The sequence below is a fragment of the Rhinoraja longicauda genome, chromosome 36 (assembly GCF_053455715.1).
Source record: "Rhinoraja longicauda isolate Sanriku21f chromosome 36, sRhiLon1.1, whole genome shotgun sequence".
Taxonomy (NCBI): domain Eukaryota; kingdom Metazoa; phylum Chordata; class Chondrichthyes; order Rajiformes; family Arhynchobatidae; genus Rhinoraja; species Rhinoraja longicauda.
The window spans coordinates 13,623,172-13,646,699 of NC_135988.1; the positions used below are offsets into that span (position 1 = coordinate 13,623,172).

General features: G+C 46.8%; 1 protein-coding gene across 1 annotated transcript in view; it reads left to right on the top strand.

Moving 5' to 3' along the window:
• LOC144610286 (transcription factor COE2-like) overlaps nt 1–23,528 on the top strand; it is a 249,166-nt gene that overhangs the window by 171,357 nt on the left and 54,281 nt on the right. Inside the window, exons 11-12 of the mRNA XM_078428875.1 lie at nt 8,428–8,558; nt 12,770–12,896. Coding sequence (XP_078285001.1) covers nt 8,428–8,558; nt 12,770–12,896 — 258 coding nt within the window. The remainder of the gene's footprint in view (nt 1–8,427; nt 8,559–12,769; nt 12,897–23,528) is intronic.

Genomic DNA, 23,528 nt, shown 5'->3' on the forward strand with positions numbered 1-23,528 from the left:
TGTATTGTAGGACAGCACGGCCCCAGCCAATACGGTTAATAACTGAGCCTTGAGGGAAGTTTATGAAAATGTACAAACCTTTCTTTTTATCAAGTTATTTATTCCTCCATTACCATGGTCCCTGTGGTAAGCCGCCCAGAGGCCGAGCAGGTGACTTCTTCCAGGTCTCCATCAATTACTTTGAGACTAGTCTGGCAAGGACATTCCCTCTCATATTTCTTGCCCTTCTTATTGGGAAGCCTTTGGAGCACAAATCTTGGAAGAGACAGGCCCTTTACAATCATGAAGGCCTACAGCACAGTGGGGCGGCACGGTGGCGCAGCGGTAGAGTTGCCGCCTTGCAGCGCTTGCAGTTGTCTGTACGGAGTTTGCACCTTCTCCCCGTGACCTGCGTGGGTTTTCTCCGAGATCTTCGTTTTCCTCCCCCACTCCAAAGATGCATGGGTTTGTAAATGAATTGGCGTGGTGTCAATGTAAATTGTCCCTTGGTTGGCATTAATGTGCAGGGATCGCTGGTCGATGCGGACTCGGTGGGCCGAAGGGCCTGTTTCCGAGCTGTATCTCCCAACTAAGCACAGAAACCGGTTGGAAATGTGAAGAGTTAATATTTTGCGCCAGTGAACCTTTGACAGAACCTTTCTGTTGAAGGATCTTTGACTTGAAACATGGAGTTAATAGTGTCACTCTCTCCGAAGATGCTGACCTAAGGTCATTGAGTCACAGAGTCACACAGCATGGAAACAGGCCCTTCGGCCCAACTTTCCCATGCCGACCACTATCCCCTATCTGCCTGTGTTTGGCCCATATCCCTCTGGGATAACCCTCATAGGAAAGGTTTACTTTCCTATCTATATACCTTCCCAAATAGCTTTTAAATGTTGTCACTTCAAAGATCTGGCAAAGATAACCAGTCTGAAGAAGGGTTCTGCCCCAAAATGTCACCCATCCTTTTTCTACTGAGATGCTGTCATACCCGTTGAGTTACCCCAGCACTTTAGATTTTTTTAGATTTTAGATTTAGATTTAGAGATACAGCGCGGAAACAGGCCCTTTGGCCCACCGAGTCCGCGCCGCCCAGCGATCCCCGCACTATCCTACACCCACTAGGGACAATTTTTACATTTGCCCAGCCAATTAACTACATACCTGTACGTCTTTGGAGTGTGGGAGGAAACCGAAGATCTCAGAGAAAACCCACGCAGGTCACGTGGAGAACGTACAAACTCCGTACAGACGGCGCCCGTAGTCAGGATCGAACCTGAGTCTCTGGCGCTGCATTCGCTGTAAGGCAGCAACTCTACCGCTGCGCCACCGTGCTGCCTAGAGGCCCAGAGGAAACTTTGTGTCTATCTACCAAATCCGGCAGTTTGTTCCATCTACCCAGCACGCTCCATGTGAAAATGTTGCTCCTCAGGTTCCAATTAAATTTTTCCATCTCGCCTTAAACCCATGCACTGTGGTTCCTGATTCCCCAACTCAACTTAAAAGACACTGTGTGTTCACTCTATCTATCCCCCTCATTTGGGATACAGTCCTAATGAGGGCAAATAAGATTAGTGCAGATGGGCATGGATGTGGTGGGCCGAAGGGCTTGTTTCTATGCAGTTCAATTTCATAACTTTATAAGAAATTAGATGCTAAATTCCAAAGGAGGTTACCATCTTTGGGCCAATTGTCCCATCCCACCTGCATGTTCATACTACATGCGTTGCATTAGGCTTAGGATTAGGTTTATTATTGTCACGTACACTAAGGTACAGTGAAAAGCTTTGTTTTGCATGCTACTCAATCAGGGCAAGCGCTCAGTAGGAGGACAGACGAAACGGTTTAAGGACTGCCTCAAAGAGTCCCTCAAAGACTTGGACATCAACCTCAGCACTTGGGAGTCTCTTGCTCTGGACCGTCCAACCTGGCGTAGCAAGCTCACCACAGGAGCCCGTGCAGCAGAGAACAGACGCACTGCAGAGGCCCAGAGGAAACGCGCAAGGCCCGGGCTACCTCCACTTCCACTGCAGCACCCATCCACTTGTGTCCTACGTGTGTGGGCGTGCCTTCCGGGCCCGGATTGGCCTCACCAGTCACTTTCGGACCCACAGTCACCAATCCTCCAACTGAAAGTGAAGTCATGGTCATCTTCGAACCCGAAGGACGAACAACAACAACTCAATCAGATACATAAATACAATCAAATCAAACTCAAGTATAATAGATAGAGCAAAGGGGGAGATACAGAGTGCAGAATATAGTTCTCACCATTGTTTCATGTACCTCGGTACGCGTGACAATAAACTAAACTGAATTGAAGTGCATGTTCCAGAGATAAAGTCCAATGTGCACAAGAGAGTAGAAGTGAATCGGACAGTACTCAAACTTATAGAAGGACCGTTGAGAAGCCTGATAACAGAGGGGAGGAAACTGTTCCCGAGTCTAGTGGTGGGCACTTTCAAGCTTCCACATACAACCCGAGGGTTATACCCCTCCACTCAAGGAGAGTTCCCACCCGAAACGTCACCTATTCCTTTTCTCTAAAGATGGTGCCTGACCCACTGAGTTACTCCAGCGTGGGTTTTCTCCGAGATCTTCGGTTTCCTCCCACACTCCAAAGACGTACAGGTCTGCAGGCTAATTGGCTTGGTATAAGTGTAAATTATCCTGAGTGTGTGCAGGAAAGTGCTAATGTGCGGGGATCGCTGGTCGGTGGATCGGAAGGGCCAGTTTCTGGGCTGTATCTCTAAAATCTAAAGTTTAAATTGTCACGACCTGTACATAAACAGTTAATTGGCTTCTGTCGAAAAAATAGTAAATTTTTCCTAGTGTGTAGGATAGTGCTACTGAACTAAATATTTTGTGTCGAAGGTATCACAAAATGCTGGAGTAACTCAGCAGGTCAGGCAGCATCTAGGAGAGAGGGAATGAGTGACGTTTCGGGTCGAGACACTTCTTCAGCATTTTGTGATACCTTCGATTTGTACCAGCATCTGCAGTTATTTTCCTAAACATTTTGTGTCTATCTTTTGTACCATGCCTGCTCACTTTCCCCTTCATTTCAAATTGCACTGCCTCATTCATAGGCAGGCTCGACTCAGTAAACCACCCTGTTCATGGGGCATTTAGGGCCATGCCAACAATAGCCACATCTCATGAATGAATTAAGAAAAAAAACCCTGCAGATTTACTGTATTTGCCTGTTTGGGAGTACCGTCTCCTCTCTACAACTCTCCCAGCAGTATACAATGTAGAACACGCTGCAAACCACTTCATCAAATTTCTCCTCCTCAGCATTGTTTTGGAGAATTAAGTAGGACACTTATTTCAACTCACTGGGTTTATGAAATACATCATAAATCAAGAACTATGTCACATTGTGACTTTGCTGTTGACATCCTTCATTACTCAAAAGCTTTTTGGTTGCTGTAGGCTTCCTTTAACAACAAGTGCTGTATTTCAGAAATTGGAAAACTGAGACGCTTGCCTTTGTTTAAAAGTGCCAAGTACATCGTATTCAACTTGGCTTTCTCTTCGGAAATATACCTGAAGTGCCTTGCTCGCAGTTACAGCCTGAAGTATTAACAGAGTGAAGGGCGCAAACAACTATCGGAAACTCGGGAGGAAGGGGAGGTTTTGAGACACAGAGTCCAGGTGCTAGGACAAGTTAGGAATGTGGGTGAGTACAGATCCGATAGGCCTCCTATATCATGGCTGATGGGATCTTGGAGATTCGCCCTGGGAAAACTCATGACAATTTAAGGTATGGAATAAAATTCACTCTCAGGGAATCCATACGAAAACAGGTAAACAAACACTAAATTTAAAGGTAAAACACTAAACTTATATTTTTTCATCTCACGTCTTGGACGACTGCGTGTTCGATGAGGTCTGGCATTGTGGGAAATTGTAATGGAGCGACACGATGGCACAGCAGTAGAGTGTTGCTGCCTTACAGGGCCAGAGACCAGAGTTTGATCCTGATAATGGGTGCTCTCTGTACGGAGTTTGTACGTGACCCCGTGAGTTTTCTCCGAAGATGTATAGGTTTGTAGGTTAATTGGCTTCGATGAAATTGTAAATTGTCCCTAGTGCTGTGTAGATTAATGTCCGTGTACGGGATGGCCGCTGGTCAGCATGGACTTGGTGGGCCAAAGGGCCTGTTTCTGCGCTGTGTCTTGGACGCTAAAGTCTGCAGTCTAGATTATCATGACCTGCACAAACCACAGGTTAATTGGCTTTGGTAAAAAAAAATTGTAAATTGTCCCTCGTTTGTAGGATAGTCCTAACGTACGGGGGGTCGCGGGTCGGCACAGACTCGGTGGGCCGAAGGGCCTGTTTCTGCGCTGTGCCTCTAAAATAAACTAATATCATTTTCCAGGAAGGCAACCTCTCTGTAACGCGGGGTTGCATGTACATTAACAAGGACAAAGTAACCCACTTGATTTGTGGTCCAAATACCAGCACAAACATTGATTCCCTCTGTCACCAAGGAGTACTTGGCAGCCAATGTTCACCATCAACAGAATGCATCAACAGGGCTACAATCGACGCCACCTCCCAACCCTGTCACCTCCACCAACTAGAATGAGAAGATCATTAGGTGCACAGGGATACCACCACTTCTAAGACAACCTGAACACACAGAGAGTGGTGAACACCAAAGATAATGGAGTGGAGCAAGACAGACCACTCCGTCGAAAATCACCTATACTGAAGTGTAGTACGCAAAGGAGCCATTTTAGTAGGCAAACCCGCCGTCCGTTATGCCTCTCGCAGTGTAATCATTGTTTTGGGGGAACAGGATCACAATCACAATCACAATCACAATAAAACTTTATTAGCCAAGTATATGTTCTGCAACATACGAGGAACTTAGTCATAACAGTAAAAAGCAACAGGACACACAAAATACATTTTAACATGAACATCCACCACAGTGACCCCTCCACATTCCTCACTGTGATAGAAGGTGAAAAACCAGTTCAATCTCTCCCTTCTTTGTCCTCCAGCGGTCGGGGGCCTCTAACCTTCCGTTGACGGGACGATCTTGACTCCCGTAGCTGGCTGCGAGCCTTCCTGGTCGGGGCGATTAAGCTCCTTCATCGGGTGGGAGGGGGGGGGATCTCAGCTCCCCTGCGCCAGCGATCTACCCCGGGTCGGGACTAGTCGAACCTCGTGCAGCTTTTGGAGCTCCCGACCGGTCTCAACCCGAGACTGCGAGCTCCTGATTTTAAAGTCCGCAGGCTGCATTGGAGCGTCGATCCCAGGCAAGGGATCGCAGGCTCAGATGATAAGTCCAGGCCCCCGCGGGGACTCGAGGTCAGTCCCAGGCAAGGCCTCCAGCTCCGTGATCTTAGGCCGCAGAGCGACCGGAGATACAATCCGGAAAACAATCGCATCTCCGGCAAGGTAAGAGATTGAAAAAAAAAATCCCCCGACCCCCTCCCCCACCCCCACATAAAACAAACCAGAGAACATTAACACAAACTTTTAAAACTTACTAAAAATAACAAAAGAGTTTGAAAAGGACAGACAGACTGTAGGCGAGGCAGCCATCGTGTGGCGCCCCCTGGTGTGCGATGATACCATAAAAATGCAGAATATATCTCATCTATCAATTCACAGATTTTTGTTATTTTCCTTTTTAAATGTTTCTGCAGGTTTCTGCCTACTAAAATGGCGCCGTGATGTACTACGGTTTTTAGGGTCGAGTGGTCTATCTTGCTCTGCTCTGTTATCTTTGATGAACACAGCCCACTTCATCACAGGCTTGTCCCATCCTTCTATCCAGTCTATGTTCACGGTGCCTTGCATCAGGGAGGCTGGAAGTACCGTCAAGGATATCTGCCATTCTGGCCTTTTCTGTTTCTTTCTTCTACATTATGGGGAAAGGATGCAGGAGCTTGAATGCCTGGAAGCCCAGACTTAAGAATAGCTTCTTCCCCACTGCTATTGGGCTCCTAAACCAATTACCTTTACACCCCCCCCCCCTCCTCCGCTCCTCCCATTCCCGAGATGCTGAACAAACTTTCACTCTTAACCCTACCTAGTTTGATCCTTTTGTTATTGGCTTCAGTATATTTTTGGACCGCACCCTTGCATCATTCTGCTATTCTGCTTCCGTCATTGTATCTATCCTCTGTTTACTCTGTGAGTTTTAAGGGAACAAGGGCTTTCATTGCCCCCTGGAGTATATGACAATGAACTAATCTAAATCTGAATCTGAATCTGAATCCTGATTTATATCAGAGCTCACAAGAAGGATGTGGAGGCTTTGGTGAGGGTACAGGGGAGGTTTACCAGAATACTGCTGGATTAGAGGGTCTATAAGAAGAGGTTGGACTAACTTGAATTGAAGGATTGAACACTGAGGGGGTGCATGATAGAAGTGTATAACATGATGAGGGGCAAACTCTAGTATGAGGTTAGACAGTCAGAAAGTTTTTCCTCGGTGTGGAGATATTAAAGGCTGGAGGACTTAGCTTTAAGGTGAGAGGGCCAAAGTTAAACGAAGATATGCAGGGCGTTTTTTTACAAGGCCAATGATGGGTGACAATAGACAATAGGTGCGGGAGTAGGCCATTCGGCCCTTCGAGCCAGCACCGCCATTCAATGTGATCATGGCTGATCATTCTCAATCAGTACCCCGTTCCTGCCTTCTCCCCGTACCCCCTGACTCCGCTATCCTTAAGAGCTCTATCCAGCTCTCTCTTGAATGCATTCAGAGAATTGGCCTCCACTGCCTTCTGTGGCGGAGGATTCCACAGATTCACAACTCTCTGACTGAAAATGTTTTTCCTCATCCCCTGAAGCACACTGCTTGGAGTGGTGCTGGAGGCAGATACATTTGTGGCATTGAAGGGGTTTCTAGATAGGCAATGGATATGTAGGGTATGGAGGGATACGAATCACGTACAGGCAAAGGAGATAACTTAACGGCATTGTGTGTGGCATAGAGATTGTGGGCTGAAGGGCCTGTGCTGCAATGCTCTATGGTCTGTGTTTAGTTTAGTTTAGAGATACAGCAGGGACACAGGCCCTTCAGCCCACCGAGTCCGCACCGACCAGCCATCCCCGCACATTAACACTATCCTACACACACTAGGGACAATTTACACTTATACCAATCCAATCAACCTGCAAACCTGCACATCTTTATTCTTTGGAGCGTAGAAGTTTGAGGGGGGACTTGATAGAGGTTTTTAAAATTTTAAGAGGGACGGACAGAGTTGACGTGGGTAGGCTTTTCCCTTTGAGAGTGGGGAAGATTCCAACAAGGGGACATGGCTTCAGAATTGAGGGACAAAGGTTTAGGGGTAACATGAGGGGTAACTTCTTTACTCAGAGGGTGGTGGCTGTATGGAATGGGCTTCCGGTGGAAGTGGTGGAGGCAGGCTCGATTTTATTATTTAAGAGTAAATTGGATAGGTATATGGATAAGAGGGGATTAGAGGGTTATGGTCTGAGTGCAGGTAGATGAGACTAGGTCAGAGAGAGTGGTCGGCGTGGACTGGTAGGGCCGAACGGGCCTGTTTCCGTGCTGTAGTTGTTATATGGTTATATGGTTATCTTTGGAGTGTGGGAGGAAACCGAAGATCTCGGAGAAAACCCACGCGGTCACGTGGGTGGTCTTAGAATAGCCCTGAGAAGTGCCAGCCCAGACCATCACACAAGCCAACTTCCCTTCTATTGACTCTGTTTATACCTCAGGCTGCCTCGGCAAGGCCAGCAGCAAAATCAAAGATGAGTCGCACCCCGGCCACTCCCTCTTCTCCCCTCTCCCATCAGGCAAAAAGGTACAGAATTGTGAAAACGCACCCCTCCAGATTCAGGGACAGTTTCTTCTCAGCTGTTCTTGGGCAACTGAACCATCCTACCACAACCAGAGAGCAGTGCTGAGCTACCATCTACCTGATTGTATACCCTCGGACTATCTTTGATTGGACTTTACTGGCTTTATCTTGCACTAAACGTTATTCACGTTATTCCCTTTATCATGTATCTGTACACTGCAGATGACTGGAATGTAATCATGTATTGTCTTTCAGCTGACTGGTTAGCCCGCAAACAATGGTATTTCACTGTACCTCGCTCGGTACATGTGACAATAAACTAAACTCAACTAAACTTAACTCGGTTTTGCAAGTCATGTGCACTGAGCCAGTGGATGTTAATGATCGAGGGGACAAACGTTTAGGGGGTTTGTTTGGGGTACTGACCGAGTTCTTCAGAACAGATAGAGACCGGCAATAAAATCCAAGCCGTATCCCATCAATGATTTAACAGAAAAAGCGATGTTTCATTTTCCTGCTTCAAAAACAGAGTGGAGGAGAGAAATGTTTACTTGGATCTCAGGAGGAAGCCCGGCATCGATGACTGCGACAGTATTAATGATAAATGTGTCATGAAGTACTAGTAATCTTATTTCTTTGTGCTTAGCCACGCCATGCATCAAGGCAATCAGTCCCAGTGAAGGATGGACTACTGGAGGTGCGATGGTTATCATTATCGGGGACAACTTTTTCGATGGATTGCAAGTCCTCTTTGGCACAATGCTGGTTTGGAGTGAGGTGGGTTCTCACGGGAACAGGAGGGTAAGCTTGGGCGACAAAGGGTTGGGGCCTGGAACAATTGAATTTTGGAAACAGGCTAATACATTTATTTGTAGGAAGGAACTGCAGATGCTAGTTTAAACCGAAGACAGACACAAAAAGCTCAGGTGGACAGGCAGCATCTCTGGAGAGAAGGAATGGGTGACGTTTCGGGTCGGGACCCTTCTTCAATTATGCTGAGGTTTATATAACTAATGCCACAGGATAATGAATGGTAAGGAATTGTGGAGTGTTGTAGAGCAGAGGGATCTAGAAGTGCAGATACATGGTTCCTTGAAATGGCATCACAGCTAGATATGGTGATCAAAAAATATTTCGGCACATTGGCCTTCGTCAGTCAGGGTATTGAGTATAGAAGTTGGGAGGTCATGTTGCAGTTATATAAGATATTGGTGAGGTCACATTTAGAGTATTGTGTTCAGTTTTGGACACCCTGTTATAGAAAGATGTTGTCAAGCTGGAAAGGGTGCGGAGAAGATTTATGGGTATGTTGCCAGGACTCGAGGGTCTGAGCTATAGGGAGATGTTGAGCAGGCTAGGGCTGTATTCTTTGGAGCGCAGGAGGATGAGGGGGGTGATCTGATAGAGGTGTACAAAATTATGAAATGAATAGATCTGGTAAACATAGAGTCTCTAGCCCAGATTAGGATTGAGAACTAGAGGACATAGGTTTACGGTGAGGGGGGAAAGATTTATTAGGAACCTGAGGGGTAACTTTTTTATACAAAGAGTGTATGGAATGAGCTGCCAGAGGGGGTAGTTGAGGCAGGTACTATTGCCATGTTTAAGAAAGATTTAGACAGGTATGTGTTCAGGGTAGGTTTAGAGGGATATGGGACAAACACAGGCAGGTGGGACTAGTGTAGATGGAGCACATTGGTCGGTGTGGGCAAGTTAGGCCGAAGGGCATGTTTCCACATTGTATGACTCTATGACAATGATAAGAAATGGATAAAGGCCATTGTAAGAATGGGATAATTGTCCCAGGTAGTTTTTGTGAAAGGCTACAGTTCTGTTCTGAGTCAAAAGTCCTCATTGCTGTTGAATCTGCCAGCTTCCATTACGACTTCCAACTCCATAACTGGTCTCCCTGCCTGATGAGGAACTGAGGCAGGACAGGGGAGTGAGTCAGACTCGAGCCAAGCACAGTGCAGAGTGAGCCAAAATCAGTTCAGTCAGCACCAAGGGAACAGCAGGCAGCCGATTGATGAGTCCGAGAAGAAAGTTATCCAGAGGCCCCTCTCTGAGCTGTAAAGTGCCGACACAGGAGGGAATGGATCCTGATGTGTCTCAGTGTTAAATAGTCGCCTCTGCACTCCCATGGGTTGAGGAGAATAATTGGCATACAAGGGACTCCACCACGGAAGGGAAGATATTTTGTTGAGGCAATTTTGTTTAGGTGGGGGGGGGGGCACAAAGGTGCAGCGGTAGATTTGCTGCCTTCCAGCGGCAGAGACCCACATTCGATCCTAACTACGGGTGCTGTGTGTATGGATTGTGTACATTCTCCCCGTGACCGTCCGGGTGCTCCACTTTCCTCCCACATTCCAGAGGTTCAGATGTGTAGGTTAATTGCCTTCTGTAAATGGTCCCGAGAGTGTGTCGGATAGAACTAGTGTAAGGGTGATTGCTGGTCGGCATCAACTTGATGTGCCAAAGGGCCGCTTACCCTGTTACCACTCTGTACCAGAGGATGTTTCCACCAGTGGGAGAGTCTAGGACCAGAGGTCATAGCCTCAGAATTAAAGAAAGTTCCTTTAGGAAGACGAAGAGGAATTTCTTTAATCAGAGGGTGGTGAATCTGTGGAATTCATTACCACAGAAGGCTGTGGAGGCCAAGCCAATGGGTACTTTTAAGGCAGAGATAGATAGATTCTTGATTAGTGCAAGTGTTAGGGGTTATGGTGAGAAGGACCCCAGCTATTTACGATATACATTAATGACTTAGACGAAGGGATTAAAAGTACCATTAGCAAATTTGCAGATGATACTAAGTTGGGGGGTAGTGTGAATTGTGAGGAAGATGCAATAAGGCTGCAGGGTGACTTGGACAGGTTGTGTGAGTGGGCGGATACATGGCAGATGCAGTTTAATGTAGATAAGTGTGAGGTTATTCACTTTGGAAGTAAGAATAGAAAGGCAGATTATTATCTGAATGGTGTCAAGTTAGGAGGAGGGGGAGTTCAACGAGATCTGGATGTCCTAGTGCATCAGTCAATGAAAGGAAGCATGCAGGTACAGCAGGCAGTGAAGAAAGCCAATGGAATGTTGGCCTTCGTAACAAGAGGAGTTGAGTACAGGAGCAAAGAGGTCCTTCTACAGTTGTACCGGGCCCTGGTGAGACCGCACCTGGAGTACTGTGTGCAATTTTGGTCTCCAAATTTGAGGAAGGATATTCTTGCTATGGAGGGCGTGCAGCGTAGGTTCACTAGGTTAATTCCCGGAATGGCGGGACTGTCGTATGTTGAAAGGCTGGAGCGATTGGGCTTGTATACACTGGAATTTAGAAGGATGAGGGGGGATCTTATTGAAACATATAAGATAATTAGGGGATTGGACACATTAGAGGCAGATAACATGTTCCCAATGTTGGGGGAGTCCAGAACAAGGGGCCACAGTTTAAGAATAAGGGGTAGGCCATTTAGAACGGAGATGAGGAAGAACTTTTTCAGTCAGAGGGTGGTGAAGGTGTGGAATTCTCTGCCTCAGAAGGCAGTGGAGGCCAGTTCGTTGGATGCTTTCAAGAGAGAGCTGGATAGAGCTCTTAAGGATAGTGGAGTGAGGGGGTATGGGGAGAAGGCAGGAACGGGGTACTGATTGAGAGTGATCAGCCATGATCGCATTGAATGGCGGTGCTGGCTCGAAGGGCTGAATGGCCTACTCCTGCACCTATTGTCTATTGTCTATTGTCTATAAGGCAGGAGACTGGGGTTGGGAGGGAAAGATAGATCAGGCATGATTGAATGGCGGAGTAGACATGATGGGCCGAATGGCCCAATTCTGCTCCTATCACTTATGAACTGCTGAACCTATCTCTAAAACTAAAACTAAAAACAATGGAATCATTCTATATTCTAGCACTGAAGTGAAAAGGAGAAAAAGCAGTGACTGGGCTTAGCAATAACGTAGTGTGGATTAGACCAGTCAAATCATTAGGACAATCATGGTTACAGAATAGGGTGCAGAGACAGGGAGATAGACCAGTTGAAGGTGAAAATAGGATGGAGTGTTAATAAATGGAAAGTATATTTCTCTTCCGTCACTGTTATTGTTTCCCCTACCTTAACGATAAACAAAGGCATAAAATCACGAGGGAATAGATAGGGCGAATACAGTCTTTTACCCAGAGTAGGTAGGGGAATCAAAAACAAGAGGACATATGTTTAAGGTGAGAAGGGCAAGATTTAGTAGGAACCTGAGGAGCAACCTTTTCACTGAAGAGTGTGGTGGTAAATGGAATGAGCTGCCAGAGGAGGTAGTTGATGCAGGTACCATAACAGCATTTAAAAGACACTTGAACAGGTACATGGATAGGAAAGGTTGAATGTTGGGGGAGTCCAGAACAAGGGGCCACAGTTTAAGAATAAGGGGTAGGCCATTTAGAACTGAGATGAGGAAAAACTTTTTCACCAGAGAGTTGTGAATCTGTGGAATTCTCTGCCTCAGAAGGCAGTGGAGGCCAATTCTCTGAATGCGTTCAAGAGAGAGTTAGATAGAGCTCTTAAGGATAGCGGAGTCAGGGGATATGGGGAGAAGGCAGGAACGGGGTACTGATTGAGAATGATCAGCCATGATCACATTGAATGGCGGTGCTGGCTCGAAGGGCCGAATGGCCTCCTCCTGCACCTATTGTCTATTGTCTATTGTCTATTGAAAGTGATATGGGGCAAATGTTAGCAAATGGAACTAGCTTAGATTGGAATGGGATGAGTTGATCCATAGGGCCTGTTTCTGTGCTATCTGACTCTATGACTCCAAGCATCACACACCAGTGAGGTGGACAGACACCAAAGGCTGGGGTAACTCAGCGGGCCAGGCAGTATCTCTGGAGGAAAGGACTAGGTGATGTTTGGGGTCGGGACCGATCTTCAGGTGGAATTGGGAGGATTCTGTCAAATGTGTTGAGCTTCAATGGTAACCAAACTCTCTGCTTCTCTCCTGCATTTCAGCTGATTACTCCCCATGCCATCCGAGTGCAGACTCCCCCTCGACACATCCCCGGAGTGGTGGAAGTCACATTGTCCTACAAGTCCAAACAGTTCTGCAAGGGCGCTCCAGGAAGATTCATCTACACAGGTGGGTAGGCATGGGTGCTTTCAATGGGAATTGGGCGGGGGCTTGACATAAAAGTCCATGCAACTGGAGGTTGCCGTGGCGACCAGCAGCAGGTCGGCAGCATTGAAATATGTCCATCTCTTCCAAAACTTCACTTCATCTTTGACTATTGTGCATCACCGAGACAACATTCAGTGCGTAGGAAGTTGACATTGGAGATTGCTCTTCTGACTTTCAGGGCGGCACAGTTGCGCAGCGGTAGAGTTACTGCCTTGCAGCACCAGAGACCCGGGTTCCATCCTAACTACGGGGTCAGGGTTTTTACGTACACCCCAAGACCACGTGGGTTTTCACCGGGTGCTCCGGTTTCCTCCCACCCTCTAAAGACGTACAGGTTTGTAGGTTAATTGGCTTTCGTGAAATTCTAAATTGTCCCTGGTGTGTAGGACAGTGTTAGTGTACGGGATGATGGCTGGTCGGCATGGACTCGGTGGGCCGAATGGCCTGTTTCCGTGCTGTATCTCTAAAGTCTAAAGATAATGATGGCAGCAGAGGGAGCAATGTTTCCTAGTCCAGCATTTACGGCCAACTATCAATATTGTTGAGAAGAAAGTGGTGTCCTCTTTGAACAGCTGCACATCTATTAGTGACAGTGGTCCGATACACTATAGAAGCATAGAAACATAGAAAATAGGTGCAGGAGTAGGCCATTCGGCCCTTCGAGCCTGCACCGCCATTCAATATGATCATGGCTGATCATCCAGCTCAGTAACCTGTACCTGCCTTCTCTCCATACCCCCTGATCCCTTTAGCCACAAGGGCCACATCTAACTCCCTCTTAAATATAGCCAATGAACTGGCCTCAACTACCTTCTGTGGCAGAGAATTCCACAGACTCACCACTCTCTGTGTGAAGAAATGTTTTCTCATCTCGGTCCTAAAAGACTTCCCCTCTTATCCTTAAGCTGTGACCCCTGGTTCTGGACTTCCCCAAAGGGGAATCACTATTATGATCTGTCAGGGATGGTGGTGGTGGCCGAAGAAATGGCAGCATTTAAGAGGCTTTTAAATTGCCGCATGGATATGCAGGGAATGGAGGGAAATGGATCATGTGCAGACAGACCTGCACCAAAGATAGACACAAAATGGTGGAGTAACTCAGCAGGTCAGGCTGCATCTCTGGAGAAAAAGAAGTCTGAAGAAGGGTCTCCAACCAAAACGTCACCTATTCCTTTTCTCCAGAGATGCTGCCTGACCCGCTGAGTTGCTTCAACATTTAGCATCTATTTTTAGCTTGGGAAGGTATCCTGGATGGCATAGATGAGTTGGGCCGAAGGGTCCATTTCCATGCTGTATAACTCAATGACTCTACGACATGGTTGATAGGTGAAGGATATTTCCATGCTGTATAACTCAATGACTCTACGACATGGTTGATAGGTGAAGGATATTGAGCGAGTTTTGATGCAGGCGATTGTACTTCAGCACAAGGTGATTGTGCAGACAGAAAAACATTGGAATAACCAAGTCTCGTTCAGTTCAGTTAAGTTAAGTTCAGTTTAGTTTATTGTCAGGTGTACCGAGGTACAGTGAAAAGCTTCTGTCGTGTGCTATCCAAGGCAGCAGAAAGACAATACATGATTACAATCGAGCCGTACAGTGTACAATGTGTTTACAGTGCATTACACTACTGTACAAGGGAATAACGTTTAGTGCAAGGTAAACCCGATCAAGGATAGTCCGAGGGTCACCAAAGAGGTAGATAGTAGTTCAGCACTGCTCTCTGGTTGTGGTAGGATGGTTCAGCTGCCTGATAACAGCTGGGAAGAAACTGTCCCTGAATCTGGAGGTGTGCGTTTTCACACTTCTGTACCTTTTGCCCGATGGGAGAGGGGAGAAGAGGGAGTGGCCGGGGTGCGACTCGTCCTTGATTATGCTGCTGGCCTTGCCGAGTCAGCGTGAGGTGTAAATGGAGTCAATGGAAAGGAGGTTGGGTTGTGTGATGGTAGAACCTAATTAGATCTTGTATTATTCCAGGAAAGCTGGAAGAGCATCTCCCGTTATTTTGTCCACTGAGGCAAAAGCATCGGGAGAGGTAAACACGGAGAATAAAGGTTTAATGGGAAGGGTACAAGAGAGGGGATGGAGATAAGGGAATGAAAGGAAAAATTCTCCACGGTAAAGAACAAGACTTACAAGGTAGTTATAAGAGAGAATCTATGGAGGAATGAACTGTTATGTATATTCTATTGATATATTGTAAATGGAATTTAATATCTAATAACAAGTGACTGAAGGGAAGAAAGAAATGCAGTGATGGAAACAATGCCGGATTGTTGTGGGAATGTCCAATTCTCTAGATAATGCTCAGGCAATTCACGGGCTCAATCGTGTATAGATTAGTTGACTTTCTTCCAGTTGAAATTTGCATTATTAAAGTCCTAAAGCAAACCTTAACACTCCCAATGGGGGATTAAGCGATGCTAAATATAGTATTGACTGTATTCACTCTGTCCAGTTCCCCACTGAACACATCAGCTTGTCAAATATTTAACTTCATGCCATCCCGTAGTTATTAAATAAAATGTAATATAAATATGACACGAAATTCAGATACACTTTCCTTTTAATTTGATGAGGGGGATGTCAAAATGAAAAGTGTGGAGTCCATTGTTTTTTTTTACAAACTTTAACCTTTGATTTTTTTTTACACTTTAACTACCATGGGAGTTTCACACAGAGGGTGATGGGAATATGGAACGAGCCGCCAGAGGAGGTGGTTGAGGCAGAAACTATAAAAACATTTAAAAGACATACGGACAGGTACATGGATAGGAAAGGTTGGTCCACATGCCTCTAATGGACCTAATGTGGGCAGGTGGGCCTAGTGTGGATGGGGCACTTGGTCGACATGGGCAAGTTGGGCTGGAGGGTCTGTTTCTGTGCTGTGTGACTCTATGACTGTAACTCTAGTTCAGTTTAGCTTATTGTCACGTGTACCGAGGTACAGTGAAAAGCTTTTGTTGCGAGCCAACCAGTCAGCAGAAAGACAGTGCATGATGACAATTGAGCCACCCACAGTGTACAGATACATGATAAGGAAATAACATTTAGTGCAAGATAAAGCCAGTAACGTCCGATCAAAGATAGTTCTCGGGTCACCAATGAGGTAGATAGTAGTTCAGGACTGCTCTCTGGTTGTGGTTGGATGATTCAGTTGCCTGATAACAGCTGGGAAGAAACTGTCCCTGAATCTGGAGGCGTGCAGTTTCACACTTCTATACCTTTTGCCTGATGGGAGAGGGGAGAAGAGGGAGTGGCCAGGGTGCGACTCGTCCTTGATCGTGCTGCTGGCCTTGCCGAGACAGCGTGAGGTATAAATGGAGTCAATGGAAGTGAGGTTGGTTTGTTTGCTCCAACATTGGGAGCATTTTTCCTGCATCCAGCTTGCCTAGTCCTTTTATGATTTTATACGTCTCTATAAGATCCCCTCTCATCCTTCTAAACACCAGTGAATACAAGCCGAGTCCTCGTTAAACCTCCTGTTCACTTTAAAACTATTTGCCAGCATGGGACGAGAAGATTTCTGATCTCTACCCTATTTATCCCCTTTATAATTTTATATACCACGGTCAGAAATTGTTGAATTAAGTGCCGGGCCCGGAAAGCTGTAAAGCGTCAGGTCAGAAGCTAAGGTGCTGTTCCTCGCGCTTTATTATCTCTGCCTCGTTGACACGGCATCGGAGACTGAAGATAAAGAGGTCGGAGAGGGAGAGGGATGTGGAATTAAAGTGACAGATGACTGTAAGTCAGGGTCATCCCGTGGACAGGACGGAGGCATTCAGCAAAGCCATCGCCCGACCTGAGTTTTATTCATTCGTCTAATACTTCCCGCGTGAAAAGAAAACATCAGAGGACTTCAGAAAGCAGAGAGACAAACGCAACGATTTATTAGCTGTGATGTTTGACTAGCGAAAGGGATCAAAAAGAACGAGGAGATGTATTGAAGAGTATTTGAAGGCAGGTCAAAGGAAACAGTAACTTGGGGAAAATAATCCCAGAATATCAGTACTGATTGATCAACCTCTGATGGTAAAGCAGCTACATAAATGAACGAATGAATACGTTTATTGGCCAAGTAGGAGCATATACAAGGAATGTGCCTTGGTGCTCCGCTTACAAAGGACAACACAAACATTAAAACAGGAGACCTAATCACAAACAACACAAAATGGCATTCATGGAACAGAAAAGTACAGTGCAGGAACTGGCCCTTTGGACCACAAAGTCCATGATGCCAAATTAAACTAGTCTCCTCTGCCTGCACGCGATCCATATCTCTCCAATCTATGAATATCCATGTGCCTAGCTAAAAGCCTCTTAAAGGCAACTATCATATATGCCACCACGACAGCCCTTGGCAGCGAGTTCCAGGCACCTATCACTCTCTGTGTAAAAAAAGTTGCCCCTCACATCTATATACTAAAACTCTCGTTTGTTATCCTGTTTGTGACTGAACTTCAGCCAAAACGGTACACGATAGTGCGACAATTTTAGGCCCACCTTACTCACCATTGTCACTTTAGTGATAATGCAAGTAGTTTCATTGAAATCGGTGTTATATTTTTTAAGTTATTCACATTTTAAAGTTTAAAAGGAGGGGAGGGGGAGGGGAGGGGGGGGAGAAGGGAGAGGAGGGAGAGGGGAGGGGGGGGGGTTGAGGAGAGAGGGGAGGGGGGGGGGGGTTGAGGAGAGAGGGGAGGGGGGAGGACAGGGTGCTGCACCAATGCAGGAGAGGTTTGGGCCCAACGGGTCCACTTGCTCTAGTCTCCTTTAAATCTTCCCCCTCTCACCTTAAAGCTATGGCATCCAGTCCTTGACATTTCCATTCTGGGAAAAAGGTTCTGACTGTCTACCCTATCTATACCTCTTATAATTTTTATACACGCCTATCAGGTCTCCCCTCGACCTCTAAAGTTCCAGAAAAAAACCAAATCCAAGTTTGTCCAACCTCTCCTTCCAGGTAATATGTTCTAATCCAGGCAGCATTCAGGTAAACCTCTTCTGCAAAGCCTTCATATCCTTCCGGTAATGGGAGATTAGAACTGCACACAATACTCCAAATACGGCATAACTAAAGTCATATAAAGTTGCAACAAGACTTTTGGTTTAGTTTAGAGATACAGCGCGGAAACCGGCCCTTCGGCCCACCGAGTCCGTGCTGACCAGCGATCCCCGCACATTAACACTATCCTACACTCGGGACAATTTTTACATTGATACCAAGCCAAATAACCCCCAAACCTGTATGCCTTTGGAGTGTGGGAGGAAACCGAAGATCTCGGAGAAATCCCACGCAGATCACGTGGAGAACGTACAAACTCCATACAGACAAGCACCCGTAGTCGGGATCGATCCTGGGTCTCTGGTGCTGTAAGCGCCGAATGGCAGTAACTCTACCGCTGTGCCACCCCAACTTCCTGATACTCAAAGCCCTGACTGATGGAGGCAAGGAAACCATAAACCTTCTTTGCCGCTCTAAAATCATTTAAGAGTATAAGAGGCGATGAGATGGGTAGGAACACTCATCCCATCAACATTTCTTGGTACATTTTAAACCAGGAGACCTAATCATTGGCTTTGCCTGCATGACAGAGACACTTCCACCATAAATCATAACGGCATAACAGTGTGAATTGTCAGCAGGGATAGAGGAAACAAACAAACATTTCCTTGGGGCCTTGTACATTTTCATTAAAAAGGACAGGAACACGATATTCTGAAGGGAAATTCCCACTCGTGACCGCTATGCATGTGGTCATGTCTATTACAGGTGCTTACTTTGCGTTCCTCTGGCAAGATAGCCAGGAGCAGTTGTCATTCGACAATATGCAAGTAGTTATATCCCAGAGCTGTTTGCCCTGAACTAATCCTAAAGGTTGATCAGAGGACAACACGTGTACAATTCACCTTTGGTCGACCAAGATTGCTTCAGCTCTGTCCTACCCAATTCTCTTCTGATTTCTCTCTTAAATTAGCATTCCAGGAAACCTAAACTCTATGAAAATAGAAAGAACATTATGTGGTATTGTGTAGATTAATTTAATTTAGAGATACAGCATGGAAACAGATACATCAGCCCACCGAGTCAATAGACAATAGACAATAGGTGCAGGAGTAGGCCATTCGGCCCTTCGAGCCAGCACCGCCATTCAATGTGATCATTGCTGATCATTCTCAATCAGTACCCCGTTCCTGCCTTCTCCCCATACCCCCTGACTCCACTATCCTTAAGAGCTCTATCTAGCTCTCTCTTGAATGCATTCAGAGAATTGGCCTCCACCGCCTTCTGAGGCAGAGAATTCCACAGATTCACAACTCTCTGACTGAAAAAGTTTTTCCTCATCTCTGTTCTAAATGCCCTACCCCTTATTCTTAAACTGTGGCCCCTTGTTCTGGACTCCCCCAACATTGGGAACATGTTTCCTGCCTCTAACGTGTCCAACCCCTTAATAATCTTATACGTTTCGATAAGATCCCCTCTCATCCTTCTAAATCCCAGTGTTCCAGAGTCCCACCGACCATTGATCACCCGTTTACACTGGTTCTATTTTATCCTAGTTTCACATCCACTCCCGACATGTTAAAGGCAATTTTTACAGAGACCAATTAACCTGGAAACCCGCACGTCTTGGGATGCGCGAGGAAAACTGGAGCACTTGGAGGAAACCCATGCGGTCACAAGGAGGACAAACAAACTCCACACAGACAGCACCCGAGGTCAGGATCGAACCCGGGTATATGGTGCTGTGAGGCGGCAGTTCTACCAGCTGCGCCACTGTGCCGCACTAGATTAGGTAGATATTAGAAAACTCATTAGAAAACTTTTAGATAGAATAAAGTTTGCAGATAGCAGATGATTAGATGGCATGGGTCTAGGGGAAAGGCAGAAGAGGTTTAGAAGGGATCTCAGGAGGAATCTTTACACTTGGAAGATGGTTGGGATCTGGAGCACACTCTCTGACGGGGTGATGGAAGCAGAGACTCTCACTCCAGTTAAGAAGTACTAGACCAAGTGGACCCGTTGGGCCCAAACCTCTACTGCATTGGTACAGCACCCTCTCCTCCCCCCCACCTCCCTCCCCCCCTCCCCCTCCCTTCTCCCCCTCCCTCCCTCCCTTCTCCTCTTCCCCTCCCCTCTTCCCCTCCCCCCCCACTCCAACCCCCTCAACCCCCCTTATCCTCCCTCCTCCCCCCGCCCACCCTCCCCCCTCCACCTCTCTCCCTCCACCCCCTCCCTCCCTCTCCCCTCCCTCCCTTCCCCCCTCCCTCCCTAGGAGATAGATTTAAACTTTAAAATGTGAATAACTTAAAATATATAACACCGATTTCAATGAAACTTCTTCCATTAGCACCAAAGGGACGACGGTGAGTAAGGTGGGCCTAAAATTGGTCGCGCTATCATGTACCGTTTTGGCTGTAGGTCAGGAACAAACAAACAAACAAACGAGAGTTTTAGTATATAGATTCAAAAATACGCACTAGGCATAGAAGGCTTTGGACTAAGTGCTGGATTAGTGGGATTAGTATCGATGGGTACTTGATGATTGGGTGAAAGGATCTGTAATGCGTTGTGTGACTCTTTGACTCTACGACTCAGTCAACTTTGGTATCCAGCAATCTATTAAACTTAAACACGGACCACACAGCACAATCACATAAACCAATCAATTAGACTCATGCCATGAACATAATTAAATTCAGACCTGCAGAATAAAAGTTGTTTCTATTTTGCCCCATTAAACCCTGCTAGTATAGCTCCCATAGAGAGTGAATGTCCAAGCTGACTGGTCCACCACACCAAACACTGTCAGTTAAGCATCGCATAATTAATAAGCAATACGCTGAGGTTCCCTCTAGGCCTCTGAAATGGATGCAGGTGAGGTCCAGCGTAGGTTGGATATAGAGCATTGGTATTGGGTTATTGTTATTGTTAAGTGTAACGGAATATGGTGAAAAACTGTGCTTTGCGTGCTGTCCAGAGATTGTACTCCTGCCACGCGTGAGAACAATCAACCCATGCAGATACTGCAAAAAGAGAGAGGGAAGCAAGTGTAGAACTTCGTGACTAGTGGTGTGCCTCAGGGTTCGGTGCTGGGCTTCGGTGGTTCGGTGCTGGGTTCGGTAGTGGTGTGCCTCAGGGTTCGGTGCTGGGCTTCGGTGGGTTCGGTGCTGGGTTCGGTAGTGGTGTGCCTCAGGGTTCGGTGCTGGGCTTCGGTGGGTTCGGTGCTGGGTTCGGTAGTGGTGTGCCTCAGGGTTCGGTGCTGGGCTTCGGTGGGTTCGGTGCTGGGTTCGGTAGTGGTGTGCCTCAGGGTTTGCCATCTACATCAATGATTTGGATGAGAACACACGCAGGGCAAGATTAGCAAGTTTGCTGATGATACTAAAGTGAGTGGTTTTGCAGACAGTGAAGATGGTTGTGAAAGATTGCAGCAGGATCTGGATCGATTGGCCAGGCGGGTGGAGGAATGGGTGATGGAATTTAATACAGAGAAGTGTGAGGTGTTGCATTTTGGGACGTCGAACAAGTAAAAGTAGGCCTCTGGGTAGTGTTGTAGAGCAGAGGGATCTAGGAGCACAGGTACATGGTCCTTGAAGGTCGAGTTGTAAATCTGTGGAATTCTCTGCCTCAGAAGCCAGTGGAGGCCAAGTCTCTGTATGCATTCAAGAGAGAACTAGATAGAGCTCTTAAGGGTAGCGGAGTCAGGGGGTATGGGGAGAAGGCAGGAACGGGGTACTGATTGAGAATGATCAGCCATGATCACATTGAATGGTGGTGCTGGCTCGAAGGGCCGAATGGCCTACTCCTGCGCCTATTGTCTATTGTCTATTGAGTGGCAGGTAGATAAGGTAGTCAAAAAGACTTTTGGCACTTTGGCCATCAGTCAGAGTACTGAATATAGAAGTTGGGAGGTCATGTTGCAGTTGTATAAGACATTGGTGAGACTGCATGTCTGTGTGGAGTTTGCACATTCTCCCTGTGACAGTGTGGGTTTTCTCCGGGTTTATCGCGTTCCTCTAACGTCCAAAAGATGTGCAGGTTTGTTATTTGGCTTCTGTAAATTTTCCCTATTATGTAGTATAGAAGTAGCATATGGGTGATCATTGTTCGGCGCGGACTCAGTGGGCCGATGGGCCTGTTTCCATGCAGTATCTCAAAAACTAAAACTAAAAAACTAAAGGTCCAGTCCAAGGATAGTTGGGCATCCACTGACTGACAGACTGTGTTGTAATTCAAAGTTCAGTGGATCATTCCTACCTCAGCAGATTTTTCTGTGTCCCAACTGATCCACTCGAGAACTGATCCGCAGGAGATGCAACACCTGTCCCCTTTACCTCCCCCCTCAACTCCATCCAAGGACCCAAACAGTCTTTCCAGGTGAGACAGAGGTTCACCTGCACCTCCTCCAACCTCATCTGTTGTATCCGCTGCTCTAGATGTCACCTTCTTTACATCGGCGAAACCAAACGCAGGCTCGGCGATCGTTTCGCTCAATACCTTCGCTCTGTCCGCCTTAACTAACCTGATCTCCCGGTGGCTGAGCACCTCAACTCCCCCTCCCACTTCCAGTCTGACCTTTCTGTCATGGGCCTCCTCCAGTGCCATAGTGAGGCCCACCACAAATTGGAGGAACAGCACCTCATATTTCGCTTGGGCAGCTTGCAGCCCAACGGTATGAACATCAACTTCTCTAACTTTAGATAGTTCCTCTGTCCCTCTCTTCCCCTCCCCCTTCCCAGTTCTCCCTCTATCTTCCTGTCTCCACCTATATCCTTCCTTTGTCCCGCCCCCCCCCGACATCAGTCTGAAGAAGGGTCTCGACCAGAAACGTCACCCATTCCTTCTCTCCTGAGATGCTGCCTGACCTGCTGACCTTCGATTTGTACCAGCATCTGCAGTTATTTTCTTACACTCGAGAACTGTTTCCTTTTAACGAAGTGTTAAAGTAAACCAGACTCTTGGCAAATCCTGTGGCACTGTGAACCTTGGGATGTGCTGTGCACACTTTTCCACCCCTTTGTTAAAATCAGCTGTTTCATATCTTTGTTACCACTGGCCTTATTATTCCAGAGCACCATCCTGGGTGTCCTAACTCACAGCAATCCTCTCATGTCCGGGGTTATGGGGAGAAGGCAGGAGAATGGGGTTGAGAGGGCAGGATTGATCAGCCGTGACTGAAAGGCGAAGTAGACTTGATGGGCAGAATGGCCTCGTTCTGCTCCTGGAATTTTGTGAACTCGTGAACTTTATTTTCATTCTCCCCACAATTCCATTAATTCCTCCTCTCCCGATTCTCAGGCCACTCAGCCGCAAGCTAGGAACAATTTACAGCAGCCAATTAATCTTACCGACCTGCGAGTCTTTGGGATGTGGGAGGAAGCCGGAGCACTCCGGGGAAACCCACTCAGCCACAGGAAGAACGTGCAAACTCCACACAGACAGGACCTGAGGTCAGGATTGAACCCGGGTCTCTGGAGCTGTGAGGCAGCAGCTTTGCCAGCTGTGCCACTGTGAATACTGTTGGCTATCATTGCACTCTCTCTATTTGATTGATTACAATAATAAGATCAACAAGGGTGTTTTTTTTAGTG